This window comes from Sapajus apella, unplaced genomic scaffold (genome assembly GCF_009761245.1).
Source record: "Sapajus apella isolate SASKATOON/1434 unplaced genomic scaffold, GSC_monkey_1.0 scaffold32, whole genome shotgun sequence".
NCBI classification, from domain to species: Eukaryota; Metazoa; Chordata; class Mammalia; order Primates; family Cebidae; genus Sapajus; species Sapajus apella.
The window spans coordinates 5,911,496-5,936,513 of NW_022436972.1; the positions used below are offsets into that span (position 1 = coordinate 5,911,496).

At 37.6% G+C, this 25,018-nt stretch overlaps 1 protein-coding gene across 13 annotated transcripts in view; it reads left to right on the forward strand.

Moving 5' to 3' along the window:
• The window catches only part of FRY (FRY microtubule binding protein), a 469,586-nt gene that overhangs the window by 342,238 nt on the left and 102,330 nt on the right, over positions 1-25,018 (forward strand). For all 13 annotated transcript variants that reach the window (XM_032294839.1, XM_032294841.1, XM_032294838.1 and 10 more), the window contains 11 exons: positions 1,289-1,471; positions 3,456-3,542; positions 6,069-6,328; positions 6,753-6,942; positions 7,587-7,711; positions 11,586-11,643; positions 13,154-13,245; positions 13,528-13,700; positions 16,706-16,866; positions 17,986-18,096; positions 24,187-24,341. In XM_032294839.1, the coding sequence (XP_032150730.1) occupies positions 1,289-1,471; positions 3,456-3,542; positions 6,069-6,328; positions 6,753-6,942; positions 7,587-7,711; positions 11,586-11,643; positions 13,154-13,245; positions 13,528-13,700; positions 16,706-16,866; positions 17,986-18,096; positions 24,187-24,341 (1,595 nt within the window). The remainder of the gene's footprint in view (positions 1-1,288; positions 1,472-3,455; positions 3,543-6,068; positions 6,329-6,752; positions 6,943-7,586; positions 7,712-11,585; positions 11,644-13,153; positions 13,246-13,527; positions 13,701-16,705; positions 16,867-17,985; positions 18,097-24,186; positions 24,342-25,018) is intronic.

The following is a 25,018-nucleotide window of genomic DNA, read 5'->3' on the forward strand; positions in this document are numbered from 1 at the left end:
ATATGGATGTAGGTGTGGGTGTGGATGTAGATGTGGATGTGGTTGTACATGTGGATGTGATATGGATGTGGATAGGGTTGTGGATGTGGATATGGATGTAGATGTAGGTGTGGATATAGATATGGATGTGGTTGTACATGTGGATGTGATGTGGATGTGGCTAGGGTTGTGGATGTGGTTGTGGATATGGATATGGATATAGATGTAGGTGTGGGTGTGGATGTAGATGTGGATGTGGATGTAAATGTTGATGTGATACGGATGTGGATAGGGTTGTGGATGTAGATGTGGATATGGTTGTAGAGGTAGGTATATAAAAGTCAGGTGACCCCCAGTTGGTTTTGGCCAGCATCATATGGGTTGCTTTGTTCAATATCCACAGAGAAGACAGTGCAGTCTTGTGGTTTCTGTACCCTTCATGTCTCCTGCCTAAATGTTTAAGTTAATGATAACATCTTGCAGAGTATATTGAGGAGGAGTGTTGTCAGAGGAGAGCCAGGCAGTGGGAACTTGGCATTGGCAGTGAGCAGATGGAGAAAGGGGTCTGGCTGGAGAAGAGTATAACTGAGGGTCTAAGGACTGTGGAGGCTCAGGGAAGTATAGTAGCATCTGGGGAACAGCTGGGATCCCTGACAGGATAACCCCAGAGATGACATTCAGCTCCTTCCACCTTCCCTGTGTTCTAGACGTGCCAGTACATGATAGGTAGAAAACCAAGGATTATATATGCTTATAAGAGGAAAACAAAAATGAAGGTGGAAACCTCCGTGTTGACTGGCTTGCTTTTACTTTAGATTCACTTGGTTGGGGATTGGGAACTTTCAGAATCCATCACAGACCTGTGCAAAAACTAGATTAGAATCTAACATGCAAACAAGTAAGCCAGGATGGATAGAAAGTAAATGTTTGAAAATTTGATTTAATAGTATCCAAAAGTCTATGGAGAATTTAAATAACAACTTTGGCCACTTTGATTACATATACAGTGTGATACCAAGCGCTGTCGTCGATGAAAGGAGTTTTGTTTTTAGCCTTTGAAGGGTTATTTGCCATCAAAAGTAACAAATGCTTGATAGTATTCCATAGCAACAATTGATCTGAAAGACAGAAGGGGATCTAGGATAGTTCATGAATAATAATAAATTCATAGACATGTTTGATTGTAAACCATTGTCATTTATTTTAATATTTATAGGATCAAATGTGCAGAAGATACACAAAACATGAGTGTATTCTTCTTCCATTGTTATTTTGCTGAATACAGAATGTTGTTCTTATTGCATCACAGCTCATTGCAAATGGCTCCAGTCACAGAATTCAGTCGGAACGCGGTCCCCACTGCAGTGTACTCCACGCTGTAGAAGGTTTTGCTCTGGTTTTACTCTGCAGTTTCCAGGTGGCCACTCGCAAACTGTCCGTTTTAATACTCAAGGAAATTCGAGCGCTATTTGTTGCCTTGGGACAGCCTGAGGTATGGATTACTCTTCTGAATTTTTCCATTTCTTACTTTAAACTGTTCTGAAATTTATTTTAAAAACTACAAATGATGCATTACTATTTCATGTACTTTTATGTTACATGTGGTATCACATTTTTCATTCATTGTTAGGTTTTAAACTATTATAATAGCATTCTTGGTCTACTAGATTTAAGTCATATTTTCTGAAAGCAATAGAAAAGACCAATCCCAGTTCTCCAGAGACATTACTTTGCTAAGAAGTGAAGAATTTTAAGATTAATTTAGGTTATGGATTATTTCCCTCATAGTGTTCAGCACACATCTAATTAAAAAGATATTATTACTTTATATTAGAGAATAAACTTCAAAAAATAACAACATCTCATTTAAAATGATAAAGTTACCAAAGAGTCTGGCAAATTGAAAGATATTTAATATTAATAATGGTAGAAAATGACATCACAAGAAACATGTCCTCTTGAAATGGGAGAAGGAAGCCAATTATTGATCACTGCCTGCTGACACCCCACATTTGGCCAAATGCTGTACACCTTGGTCAGAGAAAACGTTTATTGCTATCTGGCAAGCTAGTGTGGATGGCCAAACCAAAGGCACAATTTGATGAAAGAAGGACCAGCTTTTCATGCTATATACTTCTTTAGAAAATTACCACTTTCCATTTTCTTCTTTTAAAAATAACTAATTTGGTTTTATAATATTTGACATAGTCACTGTCTTTATAAAATATTTTCAACTTCATCACAGTCTTTCCTGTTCACATTTCTTTGGATAGCTTTCTGATATATTTCAAGACCACATCTCTGGCACCTGGTAAATGAATCTCTAAGACATGCTGTATTTTAGCAAACCTTCATCAAGTTTGTAATCATGAAAGTAATGATAATAATAATTACCATGTATGTGTCAGGCACTGTGCTCAGTACTTTACACACAGTATCTCATTTAACCCTCAAATAACCTAAGGATTGGTTTGTTTATTATCCCATTGTACAGACACTGAGACTGAGGTTTAGAGAGGTTAAATGCCCTCCCTACAATCAACAGCTAGAATGTGACAGAGCCAGAATTCAACAACAGATACATACACATGCCTCTAATGCCCTACTTCTCAAGTGCTAATCAACTACACTGTGTCAAGGGTGTTCCTCATATGTCGCTTTCTTTAACCAGCCATAATGTTTTTGTCATTCACACATGAATGTAGAGATTCCAAGTCTTTTCTGTAAGGCTTTTGAGTAAATAATTTTATATTTACAAATTTCTCCATAATAAAGGATGGTGAATGAATGTATAATATATAAATGAATATTCATTTATGTATTCATTACATATATTATGTTCATAATATATAAATGAATGGATGAATTAATTTATATATTTATGATATATAAATGAATGAATGCATTCATTTATGTATTACTCATGTAGAATTTTCTCTCGTGCCCTTTCCAATTTGCATCTTATATCAAATAGCTATATATTATGTAGATACTACAAAGAGTGTGTGGTCGGTCTAGTTTCTTTGAGACTAAAATTCAATCACAGTAAACAATTGGCCACTTATTTTAACAGACAAATGACTTAAACTAAGGAGCATTTTAGTTAGTGGTCTGACAAAGCATGTTCTTGCAGGGTTTCTGCTTCTTGAAATTAACAACATGAACACTGTAGTGAATTATGTATGATACTGGTAGATCATACATGTACATGTATGAGTCTGAACTTCAGGTATATGTCTTTTCAGTACAATGTGAAATTGGAGCTCTAATTATCTTCCACTAAAACTTGGAAGACGAACCTCAGAACTACAGGAGTTTTACCCACTGCCTTCAACCATCTAGACACTCACTCTTCTGTGTGAAAATCCTTATCGCTATCTCACAAGCCATTCTGCTTCATGTATCAGACAAAGTCAGTGGGGTGGGTGAGGAGGATTCATTTTCCCATGGAGAGTAATCACCTCCCCTTTGTACAGGATGACGACAGGCCGATGATTGATGTCATGGATCAGCTAAGTTCTTCCATTCTAGAAAGTTTCATTCATGTAGCAGTTTCGGATTCAGTAAGTACACATTTGATTCCAACTAATGGTTCTTAAAAGCTGTGGACCTATCTAAAATAGAAAGTCAATGAAAGATCATGTGGAATAATTTGGGTGTTTATGTCACATTAATAAACTGACCCAAAAGTACTTATGAAGATAAGACTAGTTTTTCAAATGTTAGCTTAAGAGACATTCAGATAAATTTCACACAAAATCTGAGGCTTAGGAATATAGATAATATTTTAAAACTACAGCTTTAAGAGGAATTGCTTAGGATTCTTGAGGAAAATTAATTTGCCTTATTGTACTTATCACTTAATATTATACTTAACACTTAGTATTATACTTAATATGTAACTTCTGTTTTTGTGGTACTTTGTAGTTCACACGGTGCCTTTGCATTTATTATTTTATTTGATTCTCACAGTTACTGAAACTCAAAAATGTTAAGGGGTAAGTCCACAGTCGCACAGAAGGAGAGTTCTAGAGATCAAGGTCAAGTCTGGGCTCTAGAACTCTCCTTCCCAGGTTTGAACTCTGAACCTAGGAGAGCTTTATCTGCTACACAAATACATTCTTCCTTTTTAAAAACATCTCTGCAAATTTTAATTTCCTGAACAAGTGTAGAAGGGAAATTTAAACTGATTTTGGTTATCTGACTTTTAAAAAAGGAAAGTATAATAACAGGACCTGGATTAATTTGGGCTAAATAGCTGAAGGGAGGCCGGCAGGTCTCAGATTCCTTGCAGAATCCACGTTACTGATGTTGCTGACGCCTGATGCGCAGATATTTGTCAGATAATTATAAATGTATACAAAACCTGAAGACATTGGGAGCTTTTTGTGGCCTTTTCTAACTTGATTGAACACAGATTCCTGTTTATAGTAGCCCTGTTCTTGCTTATGGTCATAATATTGTTAAAGCTATAAGCCAAGTACTGCAGACCTTAACACTAGTAGTGAAATAGTCCTACTTCTTTTAGAATTTCAAATTGTTTTGGCATGGAATGGAATATTCAGCCTTGTTTTATGTATATATCCTACTTGCCTACAGATAACACTTTATATTTTGTTCATGTGCTTCTGTTATGTGTTTACCAACATCAGAATCTTAGCTGGGTAACTAGCTCAATAATACTGCACTTAGGAAGATGTACAGAAATGGGGAGAGAGCAATGGGAGAAGCAGTGCCTGCTTTGTGCCAGGTGTTTTTACAGCTGTTATCTCATGTAATTCACTGAAAGATTAGGTGAGATCAGGATTATAATTCCCAGGTCATAAATTCAATAAACAGAGACTCAGGGATGTTCAGTACCTGTCCCAGGTCACAGGCTTTGGCCAGAGCTTGTGTTGCCATCTTATCCCTCAGGCTCTGCAACTCCAGCTCTGCTCCTTACAGACTGTTGACCATTGAGGCCACTGTTATAACACTCTTACCCAGGGGAACTCATAAACAACAGACAAAATGGATCATTTTACATGCCTAACAAACATAAAAGCATGTCCTTTCTAGGCACAACAGCTAGATTATTTGAAAATTAATGACCCCTAAACTTTGGTATCTAGATTTAAAAGAGAATGAAATGGAATATAAGAACTTATTAATGTAGATATTTATCTTAAAAGAGATTTCAAAATGTATTATTTTTGCTTGCTATCATAGGGCAAGAATATACAAGTATCTTGGCCAGGTGTGGCGGTTCACACATAATCCTAGCACTTTGGGAGGCCAAAGTGGGCAGATCATGTGAGGTCAGGAGTTCAAGACCAGCCTAGCCAACATGGTGAAACCCTGTTTCTTTCTAAATAATAATACAAAAATTAGCCAGGCATTGTGGTTATATGCCTCTAGTCCCAGCTACTGGGGAGGCTGAGGCATGAGAATCACTTCAACCTGGGAGGCAGAGGTTGCAGTGAGCCAGGATTACACCACTGCACTCCAGTCTGTGCAACAGAGCAAGACTCTGTCTCAATAAGTGAATAAATATATAAGAATATGTAGGTATCTTATCTCAAAAACTGTCAGTAGAATGCCCTTCATAAAAGGGATTATGCTTAGCCATCTCTCTAAATCAAAGGGAAGATATTTCAGTGTAAGGAAAGATAGAGAAGATCATAGCTTCAAAAATGTACTAATTACAATGATAAAAACACATTTGTGAGTCTCAGAGATGAATAACTTCTCAGAATTTTTAAATGGTGAATCCATGGTTCAGTTTAAATTTACTGTCATATATTCATCCAACAAGTAATTTGTGAACAGCTTCTGTGTACTGATGCACAGCTCTGTGACAGTAAACCTGTCAGAATATGACACGTGTTCTTAAATTTTGTACTTATGCTGCTTATCATCCAGCATAGGAAGACTGATGACCACATGCCACAGTCATGTGTGGTAGGTGCAGGATTGGTGTTTCAGATTTACAGCCAGCCCAGTGCACTCAGGAAAAGCACTGTGCAAGAAGGAGTATTCAGGCTGAGCCCTGATGAGGATGGATAACTTCAGTTCCGTTTTAACTCACAACCTACGTCTTACACCTATAGGCAACATTACCACTGACCCACAACGTGGATCTGCAGTGGTTGGTGGAATGGAACGCAGTCCTGGTCAATAGCCATTACGATGTGAAGAGCCCTTCCCATGTCTGGATATTCGCACAGTCTGTCAAAGACCCCTGGGTGCTCTGCCTCTTCAGCTTCCTCCGGCAGGAGAACTTGCCCAAGCACTGCCCCACAGCCCTCAGCTATGCCTGGCCTTATGCCTTCACTCGGCTCCAGTCGGTGATGCCTCTGGTGGACCCAAAGTAAGGGAGCCTTGTGTTTTCCTCTTTTTTGTTTTTCCATTTGCCCTCTTACAGTTTCATTTTGTACAAGAGATTGGGATGTTATCATCCCAATTTCTGAACTTCCAACTTGCGAATTCTTAACATTAAGTAAAAACATTTAAAAATTTTTGTCTAAAGCTAGTGGGTTTTTTGCCTTAATAATCAATATGATTGTCTAATCAATAATCAGTATGATTTTCTAATCATAATTTCAGACTTTTAATGGTAAAAGATACTTTCAAGTTCTTTGTTCGACTTGTCATCAAATGCAGATACTCTGTATAACAGCCTTAATCAACAGTTGTTCAACTCTATTTGAGTACTTCCTATGATCTTTATTTAATAAGTGATATTTAAAATCCAGAACTTAGCTTCACTCTTGTTTTTGACTCCATATTTCTAGTAGCCCAATTAATGCCAAGAAAACCAGCACTGCCGGCAGCGGAGACAACTATGTTACTTTGTGGAGAAATTACCTAATTCTTTGTTTTGGAGTTGCAAAACCCAGTATTATGAGCCCAGGACACTTGAGAGCCTCCACTCCAGAAATAATGGCGACCACACCTGATGGTACAGTGAGCTACGATAACAAGGTGACATGACATGCTTCAGAAGAATTATTCTGTAAGGTTTTTTTTTAGCTTGTTTGTCTAGAGTTCACAGTGCAAATTGCACTGTGCCTGCCATCTGGAGTATTATGGGATCAGATTTTCATCCTACACATTTCTAAATTCCATTGAGTGTTTATATGAATAATTTATTACTCCTCTCTGACAAGTAGGGAACCAAAGATAAAGAAAAGTTGAGAAACTTGCTTAAGACTATAGAATGAATTGTGCTTATTTGTGCCCTGAGGTTTGGTTTGTGTCCTACAACATCACATTTGCCTTACTCTTCACCGAGTATTCACCTTCAAATCATGCCTTGATTAAATAAATTATCTTATTAATGACAGCTTTGTAGGTTTAAATGGTTTTAAAAAGAAGACCATTATAAAAAAAAAATTTCTTTAGAATTTGTGTTGCAGGTGACAATTGCGTTCATTTTGCTATATTAAATTTGTGTGTGTGTGTGTGTGTGTGTGTGTGTGTGTGTGTGTGTGTGTTTCCTGAAATGATGGCAGTGCCTTGGGATGTGGTTCAGTACTTTGAAACTGTTATAATGGAATCATCCTTTGATTAAACGAACCATCAGTTACCATGTTACCTCTTTTTCACTTTTATTCAACTTGTTTCAGGCCATAGGCACCCCATCGGTGGGAGTTCTGTTAAAGCAGTTGGTGCCTTTGATGAGACTAGAGAGCATTGAGATCACAGAGTCCTTAGTTTTAGGATTTGGAAGAACAAATTCCCTTGTTTTCAGGTACAGTAGTCTTAATGAGTTGTTCCAAATTCATACATGCTGCTGCTATCGTAGTTCCTTTATTAACTCAAATTTGAGTCTGCATGTTGGGGTGTGCCTGGAGAGTTGATAGGCTGTGTGTGGCTCCCACTACATTGTCTTGGTTGATGTGCATGTAACAAGCATTCCTTGCAACTGCCTCACCTGTCACTTTCAATCATTGCAACTTTGATTTTACCTCTCAGATTTTATTTTACTGGCAAGCTTTGTTTTAGACAACTATAAATACAGGTAGTTCAGTAGCAAACTCAGTTAGCCAGACTGTTCAGAGACTATCACGTCAAAATAATAACAGTCTGCTCATCAGCCATTTACCCAACAGACTCTCAAAGGTTAAGCATTGAATGCCCCTTCCAGTGTGTTTAGTTGCATTGGTTGTTGGTTGATGTTTCTTTCTTTTCTTTTCTTTCTTTTCTTTTCTTTCTTTCTTTTCTCTTTTCCTTTCTTTTCTTTTCTTTTCTTTTCTTTTCTTTTCTTTTCTTTTCTTTTCTCTTCTTTTCAGCAGAGTCTTGCTCTGTCGCCCAGGCTGGAGTGCAGTGGTGCGATCTTGGCTCACTGCAACCTCTGCCTCCCAGGTTCAAGCAATTCTCCTGTCTTAGCCTCCCAAGTAGGGGGGACTACAGGCCTGTGCCACCACGTCTGGCTAATGTTCACATTTTTAGTAGAGACGGGGTTTCACCATGTTGGCCAGGCTGTTCTCGAATTTCTGACCTCAAGTGATCTGCCCACCTCGCCCTCCCAAAGTGCTAGGATTACAGGCATGAGCCAGTGTGCCCAGACTGGTTGATCTTTCTATAGGGCACTTTCTTTGCTTTAATATAACCATATGGCTGCTTTCTGGATTCCTTACTTATTCACATTTGCAATGAAATAATCATTCCATCTGAAGCACTGTCAAAGCCTTTGAAAGAGACATTGTAAAATTTTAGTTTGGGTTGCCTCTGATGACTTCAGCTAGGCAACAAAAGCCTGTAAGGACAAAAACAGTCTCAAACAAAATTTCCCATGTAGATAGAAATGAGAAACTTCCAAGCATCTGTGAGAAACTATACTTGAAAAATAGAGATTAATAAGATATTTTAGAGGCTACTGAAAAAGATCTAAGTTATTCATGTTTAAAGTCAGATTTTATTCTTTTTTTCTCTCTCTCTTTGAGATGGAGTCTTGCTCTGTCACCAGGTTGGAGTACAGTGGTGCAGTCTGGGCTCATTGCAACCTCTGCCCCCGAAGTTCAAGTGATTCTCCTGCCTCAGCTTCCCAAATAGCTGGGACTACAGGTGTGCGCCACAATGCCCAGTGAATTTTTGTATTTTTAGTAGAAATGGGATTTCACCTAGTCGGCCACAATGGTCTCAATCTCTTGACCTTGTGATCCAGCCGACTTGGCCTCCCAAAGTGCTGGGATTACAGGCCTAAGCCACTGCGCCCATCCCAGATTTTATTCTTAAAAGAAGTAATTGTGGGTTCTGACTGTATGGGTGCCAGTTAACCAGAGATTTACCAGTTATTGGTTAATTAGTTAAGACAAAATATCACATAGAAATACAAGGAGGCCGGTCACGGTGGCTCACGTCTATAATCCCAGCACTTTGGGAGGCCAAGGCGGGTGGATCACGAGGTCAAGAGATCAAGACCATCCTGGTCAACATGGTGAAACCCCGTCTCTACTAAAAATAGAAAAGTTAGCTGGGCATGGTGGCATGCGCCTGTAGTCCCAGCTACTTGGGAGGCAGAGGCAGGAGAATTGCTTGAACCCAGGAGGTGGAGGTTGCGGTGAGCCGAGATCGCACCACTGCACTCCAGCCTGGGTAACAAGAGCGAAACTCTGTCTCAGAAAGAAAAAAAAAAAAAAGAAATACAAGGAGATGGCCAGGTGCATTGGCTCACACCTATAATCCCAGCACTTTGGGAGGCAGAGGCTGGCAGATCACGAGATCAGGAGTTTGCAACCAGCCTGGGCAGCATGGTGAAACCCCATCTTTACTAAAAATACAAAAATTAGCCAGGCGTGGTGGTGCGCACCTATAGTCCCAGCTACTCGGGAGGCTGAAGAAAGAGAATCGCTTGAACCCCGGAGGCAGACATTACAGTGAGCCAAGATGGTGTCACTATACTCCAGCCTGGGTGACAGTGTGAGACTCTGTCTCAAAAAATAAACAGAAAAGCAAAAGAAATACAAGAAGATAACAGTAACAATCCCTGGATTTACCTAACATTCTTTCCCAAAGAATCTTAAGATTGTTTGATGTATATTAACCTGTAAATATTCCTAGAGGCAGGTAAGATTATGCAACCAACTAGCTTCATGAGTCTAGAAAACTTAATGTCTCTGAGCCTGTTTTCTCAGCTATAAAATTGGCATAATAAATGAAAATCAAGAAGTTTATCTAATTTTTAAAATGTTAGTATAATTATAGAATCCATCTCATACATTTATTGAGAAAACATATTAAATGCAAATATTTACATAATAAATATTTGTTGAATGATAGCTGTTAAGTGAAGGAAACTATTGATGTTATTCCCATTTCTTTAATGAAGAAATTCTAATATCTGCATTGGAAAAATCAGGAATAGAACCCATGCTTTCTGTCTCCCAGTGCAGAACATAGAGTTTACCTTCCTGTCTTTGGATTAAGCACAAAATATCCTACCAGAAAGTACAAGGTTTTCAAGCTTGGGCATACTATAGACAAAATGCCTACATACTAGTCTGACAATAGGCAAAATCTTATCTTTTTCTGTGTTTTGACCTAGCAATTCAGAAGTTACTTCTTGAAGAAGAGAACTAATTAGATTAGAAAGTATAAAGTTGAGAACTGGAGATAATCAGGACAAAGATATATAGTAATGTGATCAAGACATATTTTTACTACATAAAAGAAAAGGTTTTGATGAGAACCTCACAATTTTAGTACTTGCCATATGGAATTTTTTATTTATTATATAGTGTAAACAAAGGAATTTAGGCCGGGCACAGTAGCTCACACCTGTAATCCCAACCCTTTGGGAGGCTGAGGCGGGCGGATCACGAGGTCAGAAAATGGAGACCAGCCTGGCCAGCATGGTGAAACCCCATCTCTTACTAAAAATACAAAAAATTAGCCTGGCATGGTGACAGGTGCCTGAAATCCCAGCTACTTGGGAGGCTGAGGCGGGAGAATTGCTTCAACCTGGGAAGTGGAGATTGCAGTGAGCTGAGACTGCACTACTGCAATCCAGCCTGGGTGACAGAGCAAGACTCCATCTCAAAAATAAATAAATAAATAAATAAATTTTTTAAAAAAGGAATTTAGCTCTGATACCCAAAAAGGCTTTGTTTTTAAAGTCAACTACAAGTCAGCCTCCTGAGCTGTGCGGTGCCATGGTAATTGCACCCGTCTCTTTTCCTCTAATTAGACTGAAAATTTCTTGTGTGCTGGGGCTCAGTGTTATTTATCTTCAGCTCCAAAGCTTGTAGTAGAGTATTTGAATTTAGTAAACACTTGGAAAATGTTGTTTGTTTAATTGTTCACATAGGGTTTTTTGTTTGTTTGTTTTTTGTTTTTTGTTTTTGCCATAGAGATCTCCAGAACATTAAATCAAAATCAAGTCAACAAATAGATATTGAGCCAAAATTATATGCAATTTTGTAAGACCAGTAATACAAAGTATAGGCCAATATCTGTTTCTAGTTTACCATGATTGGGAAATGGAGAGGTCAGGGAGATTGCGATGTTAGAAGCAAAGTGCAAAAATTTTTGCAAGTGATTTGGGATGTAATTGATATGCAATATTTAGTGACAAGTTTGGTGTCAAAACAATGAATTTCAAATGTGACCTTTTTTCTCCATAGAGAATTGGTAGAAGAACTTCATCCATTAATGAAAGAAGCTCTGGAAAGAAGACCAGAGGTAAGATTTTGAATTTAAATAATTAAAGCTTGATTTATTTGGCCAATCATCTGAATTTAAATCAAACCTGTTGGTTTCCCCTAAAAAAAAACAAGCACCCAGCAAGCTTTTAACAATGAATCTTAATATTTTAACATTTTTTGTTTGTATTATTTTTCAGGTTTCATTAAGCATTTAGTATAATGTAGTCCATAGATTTTACATCCTAAATATATAAATGCAAAACAACTTAAAATAGTCATAGATGTCAAATGATTACATTCTTTTGCATGAGGTTTGTGATTGAATTTTGTTTTTTTGTGTGTTTGCTTGTTTTTTTTTCACTAGGAGTTGGATGGCCAAGAATGTAATTTGTCTTATCTGGCATATGAGGCGTTTTCCCCAGCATCCCCTTCCCTGAAGGGAATTCTGAAAAGGATGAACTTATAATGTACCAGGATAAAAATAATAATAAGGCTAGAAAAGAAAGCTTCCCATGTAGTAGCAATGATACAAGAAATAGCAGAAATTAGGTTAGGTGCAGCAGCTCATGCCTGTAATCCAGCACTTTGGGAAGCCAAGGTGGAAGGATTACTTGAGGCTAAGAGTCTGAGACCAGGCTTGGCACATAGCAAGACTTATGTCCACAAAAAATTTTTTTAAAACTAGCCACATATGGTAGTGCATGCCTGTAGTCCCAGATTCTCAAGGAGCTGAAGCAGAAGGATCCTTGAGCCTGGGAGTTTGAGGTTATAGTAAGCTGAGCTCACACCACTGCACTCCAGCCTGGGTGACATGGTGAGACCCTGTTTCAAAAATAAATTAGTAAATAAAATGCAAAAATAACAAATTCAGCAGTGTGAATAAGAACAAACAGTGTTACTTCCATTACCAGAATCGGGATTATTTCATGTCCCCTGCGTCTTTCGCCGGTTTCAGATGCTTCTGCCTTTCAGCAGACACTGGGAGCATCTGGGAAATGAGGCTTGTTGGTTCTGAACATTTCCACCTAATATTTACTGACACACTTAGGGTGTGTTTCTCTTACAGCCTATAGATAGCAGGCATTTCCTCTGAGGGTTAGGAAGAAAGAAGAATGTATGCTGACTTCTCTGCTTAGAAAATTGAAAATGACTAGATTATGTCTTTCGTTAATACCATTTTCTTTATTTCTTTATTTTTGAGACAGAGTCTCGCTCTGTGGCCCAGGCTGGAGTACAGTGGCACAATCTCGACTCACTGCAACCTCTGCCTCCAGGGTTCATGCAGTTCTCCTGCTTCAGTCTCCTGAGTAGCTGGGACTACAGTTGCATGCCACCATGCCCAGCTAATTTTTTGTATTTTTAGTAGAGATGGGGTTTTACCGTGTTAGCCAGGATGATCTGTCTCCTCACCTTATGATCCTCCTGCCTGGGCCTCCCAAAGTGCTGGGATTACAGGCATGAGCCACTGCGCCCAAATACCATTTGCTAAAGCAAAGTTAATATTATTTTGCCTGTGTCTGTAAGTAGTACTACCTCTTTCTACACAGAACAAGAAACGCCGAGAACGGCGAGACTTGTTAAGGCTACAGCTACTTCGAATTTTCGAACTTCTGGCTGATGCTGCCGTAATAAGTGACAGGTAGGGTCAGAATTCTGTCGAGTTGCTTTCTTCTCACCAAACTGGTCTTCTTGTCTTTCTGTCTCTCTCATTTCTTCTTTTCTTTGTTTTTAAATATAATACCCTTAACTTAGAAAAATCCAAAAAGCTCGCCTTTTCTTTTTTCGTATTTTCTTTACACTGTGTGTTGGTTAGGAACAAGTTTAGTGTGTGAGTTGTAACAGTGAATCTTAGTTTTCATGAAGCCTGTATTACTTGGACACAAAGACTGATCATCTAAAGTTTAATTTTCCTTTATTCCAGCACAAATGGAGCCTTAGAGCGGGATACTTTAGCCCTGGGAGCTTTGTTCTTAGAGTATGTGGACTTGACCCGCATGCTCCTAGAAGCTGAAAATGACAAAGAAGTTGAAATTCTTAAAGATATCCGGGCACATTTTAGTGCAATGGTCGCCAACTTGATTCAGTGTGTTCCAGGTACAGTGATCCATTACAAGAAATTGCCATTCATGCTTGGAAGCCTCTTTCTGTTCTTTATTACCTTGTTTTCCTCTTTAATCCTGCTGGCCTTTAAGCAGGATTAGAATGGGATCCTTTATTTATTTTGAGATACTTGGACATATGCATGAGAACAGATTGTCATTACTCAGCACAGAGTTGGAAAAGGAATGATAAGTATTAAATTTGGCTTTGTGTATGTCATTTCTATTCTTTGTTTTGGTTTTTATCTGAAAATGAACTGATGTGATTTCCATAGGAAGGAAGTAATTCAGAGAGAACATTCACAGAGCCTTTATTTTTTTTTTCACATTGTCTCTGTGAAAGACAATGTGAAATGTCGCAATTTTTTTCACACAATCTCTGAACAGGTACTTTCAGCAATACTTCTCTCTGATTCTACCCTACCAACACATTAAATGTAATTCTATAAGGCTTAACATATTTTACATTTGATTAAGTATTATATTATGGAGAAAATTACCTTTCACAGGGCAAATGGGTATGAAACATTTTCATTCTAATAAAACATAGAGGCAGGGTGCGGTGGCTCATGCCTATATTCCCAGCACTTTGGGAGGCTGAGGCAAGGGGATAATAAGGTCAGGAGTTCGAGACCATCCTGGCCAACATGGTGAAACCCATTCTCTACTGAAAATACAAAAATTAGCAGGGCCTGGTGGCAGGCACCTGTAATCCCAGCTACTGGCAAGGCTGAGACAGGAGAGTCATTTGAACCCAGGAGGTGGAGGTTGCAGTGAGCCAAGATCACATCATTGCACTCCAGCCTGGGTGACAGGGCGAGACTCCATATAAAAAAAAAAAATATATATATATATATATACACACACACACACACACACACACACACACATAACATAGAAAATAACTGGTTAGTTTGCCATAAAAGTTATTTTATATCCAGTCTATCATTGATGGGCATTTGGGTTGATTCCAAGTCTTTGCTATTGTAAACAGTGTGGCAATGAACATGCGTGTGCATGTGTCTTTAAAATGGAACAATTTGTAATCCTTTGGAAATATACTCAGTAATGGGATTGCTGGGTCAAATGGGATTTCTATTTCTAGATCCTTGAGGAATCACCACACTGTCTTCCACAATAGTTGAACTAATTTACACCCCCACCAACATTCTATAAGTGTTCCTATTTCTCCACATCCTTTCCAGCATCTGTCTCCAGATTTTTTTTTTTAAATGGAGTATTGCTGTGACACCAGGCTGAAGTGCCGTGGGGCAGTCTCAGCTCACTGCAACCTCCGCCTCGCCATTCAAGTGGTTCTTCCACCTCAGCCTCTCAAGAAGCTGAGACTACAGGTGCATGCCACCATGCCTGGCTAATTTTTTTATTTTTTAATAGAGATGGGGTTTCACCATGTTGGTCAGGATGGTCTCCATCTCTTGACCTTATGATCTGCCCACATTGGCCTCCCAAAGTTCTGGGATTACAGGCATGAGCCACCATATCTGGCCATCTCCAGATTTTTTAGTGATCGTCATTCTGAATGGTGTGAGATGGTATCTCAATATGGTTTTGATTTGCATTTCTCTAATGACCAGTGATGATGAGCATTTTTTCATATGTTTGTTGGCTGTATAAATGTCCACTTTTGAAAAGTGTCTGTTCATATCGTTTGTCCACTTTTGGATGGGGTTATTTTTTTCTTGTAAATTTGTTTTAGTTCTTTGTAGATTCTGGATATTAGCCCTATGTCAGATGAGTAGATTGCAAAAAAATTTTTTCCCATTTTGTTGGTTGCTGCTTCATTCTAATGATTGTTCCTTTTGTTGTGCAGCAGCTCTTAAGTTTAAGTAGATCCCATTTGTCTATTTTGGCTTTTGTTGCCATTGCTTTTGGTGTTTTAGTCATGAAGTCCTTGCCAATGCCTATGTCCTTAGTGGTATTGCCTAGGTTTTCTTCTAGGGTTTTTATGGTATTAGGTCTTATGTTTAAATCTTTAATCCATCTAGAGTTAATTTTTGTATAAGGTGTAAGGAAGGGGTCCAGTTGTGTAACATATACACCATAGAATACTATGCAGCCATAAAAAAGGATGAGTTCATGTCCTTTGCAGGGACATGGATGAAGCTGGAAACCATCATTCTCAGCAAACTGACACAAGAACAGAAAATGAAACACCACATGTTCTCACTCATAAGTGGGTGTTGAACAAGGAGAACATGTGGACACAGGGAGGGGAACATCACACACTGGGGCCTGTTGGGGGGTGGGAGGGGCTGGGGAGGGTTAGCAGATGGTGGGGGGATTGGGGAGGGATAACATTAGGAGAAATACCTAATGTAGGTGACGAGGAGATGGATACAGCAAACCACCATGGCATGTGTATATCTATGTAAAAATCCTGCATGACCTGCACATGTACCCCAGAACTTAAAGTATAATTTTAAAAAATTATTCTAATTAAAAATTTTGGTATTATTACAGAAAGCCCCTTCTCAACTAATGTTTGCTTTTCACTATTTTGGTGTTAGTAACCTTCTTACCAATCCTCCTCATCTTCAGTGACCCTAAATTAAGATTTCCATTGACTTCTTCAGTTAAAGTGAAGTACCTACATGAGTTTGAAATAGCCAATCTACGCTATTTCAGAATTTTCTTAAAGATGCGCAGCAGACAAAAAATGTTTGATATGTAAGCAGCAGCTGAGTCAGAAGTGTTGCAGTTTTTCCAGGTATTGATTAGAAAAAAATCTCTGCAGGTCCTATTTTTTATCTTTCTTTCCCACTCTTGAGTCAAGGTGCTGCTGGCTGCAACATGAGAATAGGAAGTGTGCACACTTAGAAAGAAAATGTGGCTTGACTTTTTAAGTGCATGTTTCATTGCCTAAAGAAAACTGTAGTTAAAAAATGAAGTGGTTTCTTTCCTCAAAATGTAAGAAATATATATAATAGCAATCTAGAGCATATCCAGTCTTGTAACCTCTAAGTGTGTTTTTCTCCCTAGTTCACCACCGAAGATTTCTCTTCCCCCAGCAAAGCCTGAGGCACCATCTTTTCATCTTATTCAGCCAGTGGGCAGGACCCTTCAGCATTATGTTCACTCCTCTGGATCGTTACAGCGACAGAAATCATCAGATTACAAGATATCAGTATTGCGCATTAAAAGTAGGTCACATTGTACTCACAAATGACGTTTGTCAGATGGATGGTCTCTTTCCTTAAACCAATAACCATGCCTAAAAAATAAGCTTAAAATAATAATAGAATAGAATACAGTAGAGCAGGATAGGATAGGATAGGATAGGATAGGATAGAAGCACACATACAAAAAATCACATGGACACATACCTACGTAGCTTTTCTAAGCTCCCACTTTCTTCTCATATTTCTCCTATATGAGAACCACATATTTTTGCTCATTTACCTGTTCTGTAGCTGCCTTGTCAATTAACTTTCAACCTAAAAAAGAAAAAAAATAGACATCACCTCAAGTTCAAAATCTACCCAGAGCCACATTCCCTTTTCTCCTTCTATCCTAGATTGCCAAAAATAAATTTCCACCCTACTAGGAGTATTCAAAATCTTCAAAAGCATGACTCCTTTATAGCCTAATATCCTTCAGAAAACTGTTCATCAGCTCTATCATATAGAACATAAGTTGCTGACTCTCAGGTTGACTTTGCTTCAGTGGAGCTAATTTAAACTATGGCTCTGATAGTTGGACCTGCCAATTACAAAGTATTCAAGCTCTCCTATTATCAAACTTTTTCTTGATTTCTCCCTCTCCCCATCTTTTTAGAGGAACAAAGTTTATATTTTTCATTTTATTTACCTTTGATTAAGGATTATAATTATTTTTCATATATTCCATACTGTCTCAGTTCAATACATTTGTCCAATATTTGTCATAAAAGCAAAATTCGAAAAGATATTTTTCTTATAAGCAGAATTCACTTGAAACATTGAAGAAAGCTTATTTTTAATATTGCAAAATGGTTTTTTTGGTTTTTAATACTCTGACCATAAAGAGTTGTTACAATTATAAAATTAAATGTCCACAAAGATAAATTTATGGGTTTTTAATTCTTATAAAAAGAGCCAAATTCAGATTCATATATTTTTTATTAAATCTGCTAAAGAATGCTTTAAAATCTTGGGGAAATAAATGTCTTTAGAGGGCCGTGGTCATTTTTAAATCTGACAGTTATGTTTTATAAAGTCAGTTGGATACCATTAGATCATTCCAAGTTTCATTTCCATGTTTTGTTGTATTTTGATCACCAGGCAATGTCAGCAGTACTGTGCTGTGGCCCTGTCTTTGACAATGTGGGCCTTTCCCCAGATGGCTACCTATATAAGTGGCTTGACAACATTCTGGCTTGTCAAGATTTACGAGTAAGTATAAGCAAAAATACATTGTTTTTAAATGTCTTCTGTGTTCTGCCTCCCTCAGTTGAGTTACTGAGATGTATAAGCATCGTTCACAATACCATCTTTTCACACATCAGCCACACAAGTATAGATTTATGTGTTGTTCACTTCATACTATGACACATCAAGATAAAAAAGACAGTAGCATTTGTCAAAATTGACTGTAAGCTGGGTCATAAAGCAGGTCTCAACAGAGGTCACATTAATGAAATGATTCAGACTCTATTCTCTAATCAGAGTAGCATTAATTAGTATTCAATTCAGTAACAAAAAGATAATTTTTAAAAATACTTCCAGATAACCAGTGAGTTACAGAAGAAATGACTATGGAAACTGGAAAATATTTTTAACTGAAGAATAATAAAAATGTTATATACTAAACTTGTCGGCTGTAGGTAAAGCCTTTCTTAGAATGAAATGCATAGCCTTAAACGCATATACAAGGAGACTTCAAAACGATTTGTGGAAGAATACAATTAAAAGATAAAAATTTTGAAAATATAAACTTTATTTCTTAACATCATGTCTATTAAGGTCAAGACATTTTTCTAAGTCTTCGCTTAATCCATGCCTAAAGACCTGAGGGTCCTGGGAACTTAATCATGTCAGTGCCACCTTCTTTACATGATTAACTGAGGAAAATTGGGTGGCTTTTAAGGACATTTTTAAGATTGGGAAACAAAAAGTAAGTCAGAAGGAGCCAAATCAAGATCGTAAGGTGGATGCCTAATGATTTCCCGTCAAAACTCTTGCAAAATTGCCCTCGTTAAATGAGAGGAATGACCAGGAGCATTGTCATCGTGAAAAACGACTTTCTGTTGAAGCTCTCCCAGGTATTTTTCTGCTAAAGCTTTGGCTAACTTCCTCAAAACACTCTCATAATAAGCAGATGTTATTGTTCTATAGCCTTCCGGAAAGCCCACAAGCAAAGTTCCTCAAGCACCCCAAAAACCTGTTGCCATGACCTTTGCTCTTGACTAGTTCACTTTTGCTTTGACTGGACCACTTCCATCTCTTGGTAGCCATTGTTTTTATTGTGCTTTGTTTTCAGGATAGTACTGGTAAAGCCATGTTCCATCTCCTATTACAATTCTTTGAAGATCTATATAATCTTAATTCCATTTGTTGAAAGTTTTCATTGGAAGCTCTGCTTGTCTCTACTGATCAGTTTTGGCTCCCATTCCGTGGAACATTTGCTAAAGTTTAATTTTTCTGTCAGAGTTGTGTAAGCTGAACCAATTGAGATGTCTTTGGTGTTGGTTATTGTGTCTGCTGTTAATTGTCAGTCCTCTTTGATTAGGGCACAAACAAAATGAATTTTTTCCTCACAAATTTGTATGGATGGTCTACCACTGTGGGTGTCACCTTCAACATCATCTTAAAACAGGTTATCTGTTTGTAAACTGCTAATTTATTTGGGAGAATTGCCCCTACAAATTTTTTGTAGAGCAGCAATGATTTCACCATTCTTCCACCCAAGCTTCACTATAAATTTGATGTTTGTACTTGCTTCAGTTTCAGCAGAATTCATGTTACTCTGATAAAAGGGGCTCTTTTCAAACTGATGTCTTCTCCTTCCTAGTGCCTCAAGCTAAATTCTTCAGCTAAATTGTTCAGAAATGTTTTAACAAGTTAGTAAAAGTTTATTTTGGTGCAAACAAATTTTTTAATCCGTACATAATTTTGTCATAATGTACATTTTCCATGAACTTTTGAGGACCCTCATTTTAAAAAGAGGTACGGCTGATAATCAGTGACCTAAGGATCCATCACAAGAAGTTAGAAAAAGAATAAAATATCAAACTCAAAAACAGTACCATGAAGGAAATAATAGAAATAAGAGCAGAAAATAATTAAAGAGAAACAGATTAATGGTAATGATTAAATGAAAAGTTGAATTTGTTACAATACTAAAAAATTTCATAAATCCATAGCAAGTTCAATCAAGAAAGAAATGAATTTTTTTTTTTTTTTTTTTTTTTTTTTTTTTTTGGTGACAGTCTCATACTGTCGCCCTGGCTGGAGTGCAGTGGCGCGATCTGGGCTCACTGCAACCTCCACCTCCCGGATTCAAGCAATTCTCCTGCCTCAGCCTCCCAAGCAGCTGGGATTACAGGTGCCTACTACCACGCCTGGCTAATTTTTTGTATTTTTAGTAGAGACAGGGTTTCACTATGTTGGCCAGGCTGGTCTCAAATGCCTGACCTTGTGATCCACCTGCCTCGGCCTCCCAAAGTGCTGGGGTTATAGGTGTGAGCCACCATTCCTGGCCGAAAGTGACTTTCTTTAAAGTGTTACAGAAAGAAAACTTTAAAACCAGATGGTTTTGCTAATGAATTCGACTGAACATTTAAAGAACAAATTGCATGGACTCAATGCAAATTCTTAAAGAGAAAACAGCTGAAGAGGAAATACATCCCAGTACGTTTTTTGAAACCAGAATAACCTTGATAATAAAACAAGAAAAGGTTGTAGCAAGAAAGAAAATTAAAAGGCAGTTTCATTCATGAGATTTTCTCTAATACACAGATACAAACTTTAAATAAAATATTTAAAAATTGAATTTAGTAGTATAGAAAAAAGATGACTCACCATGGTCAAAATGGATTTATTCAAGAACTGCAAGGTTGGTTAATATTCAAATGTCTGTCAGTTCATTTATATATTAACTATATTCACAGAAACTTAAAAAGGAAATACATGATCTTAGATGCAAGAAAAGCATTTGATTAAGTTCTGCATTTATTCATGAGGAAAAACTCCTAGCAAAGCTACAAATAGAAAAGAACATCCTTAGTTTGACAAAAAGCACCTTGGAAAAAAAAAAAACACCCTATAATAAACACCATATTTAATAGTTAATTTGAAAGTATTCTTTCTTAGATTAAAATGACCAAGGAAGCGTACTTTCACGACCTCTATCAACAACATACTGGAGATCCTAGCCAATGAAGTAGGAAAGAAGAGATTATAAAGAATAAAACTCATTGTTCACAGGTGACACAATTGTGTGTATAGGAAATTCCAGTGAGTATTTAGATAAAGTATTGGAATTAATCAGTGAATTTAGCATGGTTGCCGTATGAAAGGTCAAAATGAAAAATCAATTATATTTTAGTACAGCGACGATGAGGAGCTGGAAAAATAAATTTTCAATTATGCCATTTATAATAGCATTTTAAAATTAGAAATTAACATTAAATACTTAGAAATAAACCCACCAAAAATGTGCAAGGCCTCATGCATAGAAATATATAAGGCATTAATAAGAAAAATTAAGCATCTAATAAATGGAAGAATATACCATGCTGCTGAATTGGAAAATTCACTATTGTAAAGATGTCAGTTATCCTCCAGAATGATTTATGGAGACAATGCAATTTCAGTCAAAATCCAAGCAGGATATTTGTGACAACTGACAAGTTTTTTAAAATACATATATGTACATAAATGCAAAGGACCAGAAATAGCTAAGAATTTTGAACAATATAGACAAAGTGAGAGGATTTACTTTAACAGAAGCCAATACTTATTATAAACTTATGGTCATTAAAATACCGAATTATTAACCAAGAATAGGTATATGTACCAATGGAGTAGAATTGGGAGGCCAGAAAATTACCATGCATTATGTATATGGACACTTGGTTTATTTCAAAGATGGCACTGCAGAGCTGTGAGAAAAAGGTTTTTTTCTAATAAGTAATTTGGGGTCCATTGGATAGCCTTATTAAACAAAAGAAAGAAAAAGAAATTTGACCCTTTCCTTACTCTTTACAAAAATTCATTGCAGGTGGATTGTAGATACAAATGTAACAGCTAAAATAATAGTCTTTAGAAAATAATCCAGAAGAATATCTTCATCCCTGGGGTTATAGTAAGATTTCTTGAGCAGAATGCAAACATGACTAACCCTAAGGAGGAACTAATAACTTCTGTTCACCAAAAGACACCACTGTGTGTTATAGATATCTCCCCCTTTATGGCTAGGTTGAACAGGCTAGCCATAAAGTGAGAGATATCTATAACACACAATTAGCAGAGGGTTCTTATCTAGAATATATAAATGACCACTACAAATAAATAAGATAAATACAGACTCAATAGAAAAATGGGCAAGAAACTTAAGCAGTTCACAAAAGAGGTTATCTTACTCACCAGTAAACATAAGAAAAGGTTTTCAACCTCATTAATAATCATGTGTCTTAGTCCTTTCAGGCAGCTATGACAAAATGTCATGGATGTTTATCACAGTGGCTTATCAACAACAGATGTTTATTTCTCACAGTTTTGGAGGCCAAGAAGTCCAAGATTAAGGTGCTGGCAAATTTATGTCTGATGAGGGTTTCCTTTCTGGTTCATAGGCAGCAGTCTTTTTGCTGTGTACTCACTTGACATAAGGCATGAGGGAGCTCTCTGGGGTCTTAAAGGGCACTAATTTTATTCACAGGAGCTCCCCACCTCATGACCTAATCACCTCCTAAAGGTCCCACCTGTGAATACTACCGTCAAGGGGGTTAAGATTTAAATATGAACTGGGAGGCCGGGCGCGGTGGCTCAAGCCTGTAATCCCAGCACTTTGGGAGGCCGAGGCGGGTGGATCACGAGGTCAAGAGATTGAGACCATCCTAGTCAACATGGTGAAACCCCGTCTCTACTAAAAATACAAAACATTAGCTGGGCATGGTGGTGCGTGCCTATAATCCCAGCTACTCAGGAGGCTGAGGCAGGAGAATTGCCTGAACCCAGGAGGCGGAGGTTGCGGTGAGCCGAGATCACGCCATTGCACTCCAGCCTGGGTAACATGAGTGAAACTCCGTCTCAAAAAAAATAAATAAATAAATAAATAAAATAAATAAATATGAACTGGGAGTTAGGGGGATATAAAGACTCAGTCTATAGCATCAGGGAAATGCAAATTAAAGCCACAGGAGACAAAGTTATGTGCCATATAATTCCATTTATATTGACTTCAAAAATTGTCCATACTAACCCGTAGTGCTAGAAGTCAGGATAGTGATTTCTTCTGGGGAGGGAAGAGAGGCTGGTGATTAAGAGAGCGCCCATGGAAGGGTTCAGTTTAGTGCTGGAAATATTCTGGTTTTTGACCTGGTAGTGATCGTAGGAGGGTGTTAAGATAACTGATCATATACGTATGAATTATATACTACTTTTGTGTGTTTTGTACCTCAATGTAAGTTTCTAAAGTACAGTAAAAACTTGATTCTTCTCTCAAGTCTAACTTTTTAATGAAATGTTATTTTAAGTCATTTACAATAATATCATCAGCTTTTATCTGCTGCTAATTACTTAAAACCAGTTGGTGGAACTAGTTTGAAGATGTTTGACCATCCAGTTAGAATATCAATCCCACCTAGGCCCAAACCCTGTGAGTAAAAAAGACAAAGAAGCCAGAATCTTGCCTTTTCACCTGGTTTCAATTGGCAAGAAGAATGAACAACTTGAGGAAGAGGAACCAGAATATTACTTTTTTTTTTTTTTTTTTGAGAAAGAGTCTCACTCACTCCATTGCCCAGGCTGGAGTGCAGTGGTGCAATCTCAGCTCACTGCATCCTCAGTTCCCCAGGTTCAAGTGACTCTCCTGCCTCGGCCTCCTGAGTAGCTGAGACTACAGGCGCCTGCCACCACACCCAGCTAATCTTTTGTATTTTTAGTAGAGACATGGTTTCACCATGTTGGCCAGGCTGGTCTCAAACTCCTGATCTCTGGAAATCCACCCACCTTGGCCTCCCAAAGTGCTGGGATTAAAGGCTTGAGCCACCGCGCCCAGCCGCCCCTTTTCAGAGTTAAAAATTGAGAATAAGTGGACCCTATGTAACAGCCTTACATGATCAAATTTAATGTATACGTTTCAGTTTCAAGTTGCAACATTATACTCTCTTGAAGAATACATGACATAAAAATTAACCAGAAGGAAAGCTCAGTCTTCTCTTTCATTTTACTCAATTTATATTGGCTAAGCTGTATCTGTGTCTTTCTCTAGAATGTTCTTTTGTCAACTATGAATAATATTTATTTGCTCCATGTATTCAGGTTCATCAACTTGGCTGCGAAGTTGTTGTCTTGCTACTGGAACTTAATCCTGACCAAATAAATCTTTTTAATTGGGCAATTGACCGATGCTACACAGGTTCCTACCAACTTGCGTCTGGCTGCTTCAAAGCCATAGCAACCGTGTGTGGAAGCAGGTACGAACTTTTATAAGCAGCCAGTGATGAGTGGCAACTATATTTAGGGTTACTTTTTGTGATATGCATGATTGAGACCTGACTGTTTGCAAAGTAAATTCTATGAGAATATAAAATGTTCTCTATATCCCCAGCAGGTAAACTACTCCCTGTAAGGTTGCAGTTCCATTGGTTTTTTTCATTTTATCAGGAAATGATTTGTTGTTATAGTACCTTTCTTTGTAATTGCCTGGAAATTCACAGTGAGGTATTACAACAGGATTTGAAATGACAAAGAAGATACATTACAGGAATTAAAGGAATGTCTAGAAATGTTTATAACAAGGGTGAACTATAGCCCTTCAGCCATCTTTACAAACAATCAAATCTAGGAAGTTGCCTAAAATTTTTAAATTCACTTTATACAAAACTTCAGAAAGGAAGAAAAGAAAATGTGACACCAAAGGTTCTGTAGATTATAGTTTTAAAACCATTGCCTTTGTTGTGTAAATTAGTCATTCCTTGTAGCCGTTCAGTATGATTTGTGTGCTGAAATAAGTTCATAGCTATGATGAGAGGGTTAATAAATGTTCTCCAAGTTGCAAAGCTATTCCCAAGAAAGAGCTTATATATCAGAAAAATTGAGAGAAACCAGCTTATTTATTTTTGAAAATATTCATATAGACTGTCAATTTTCC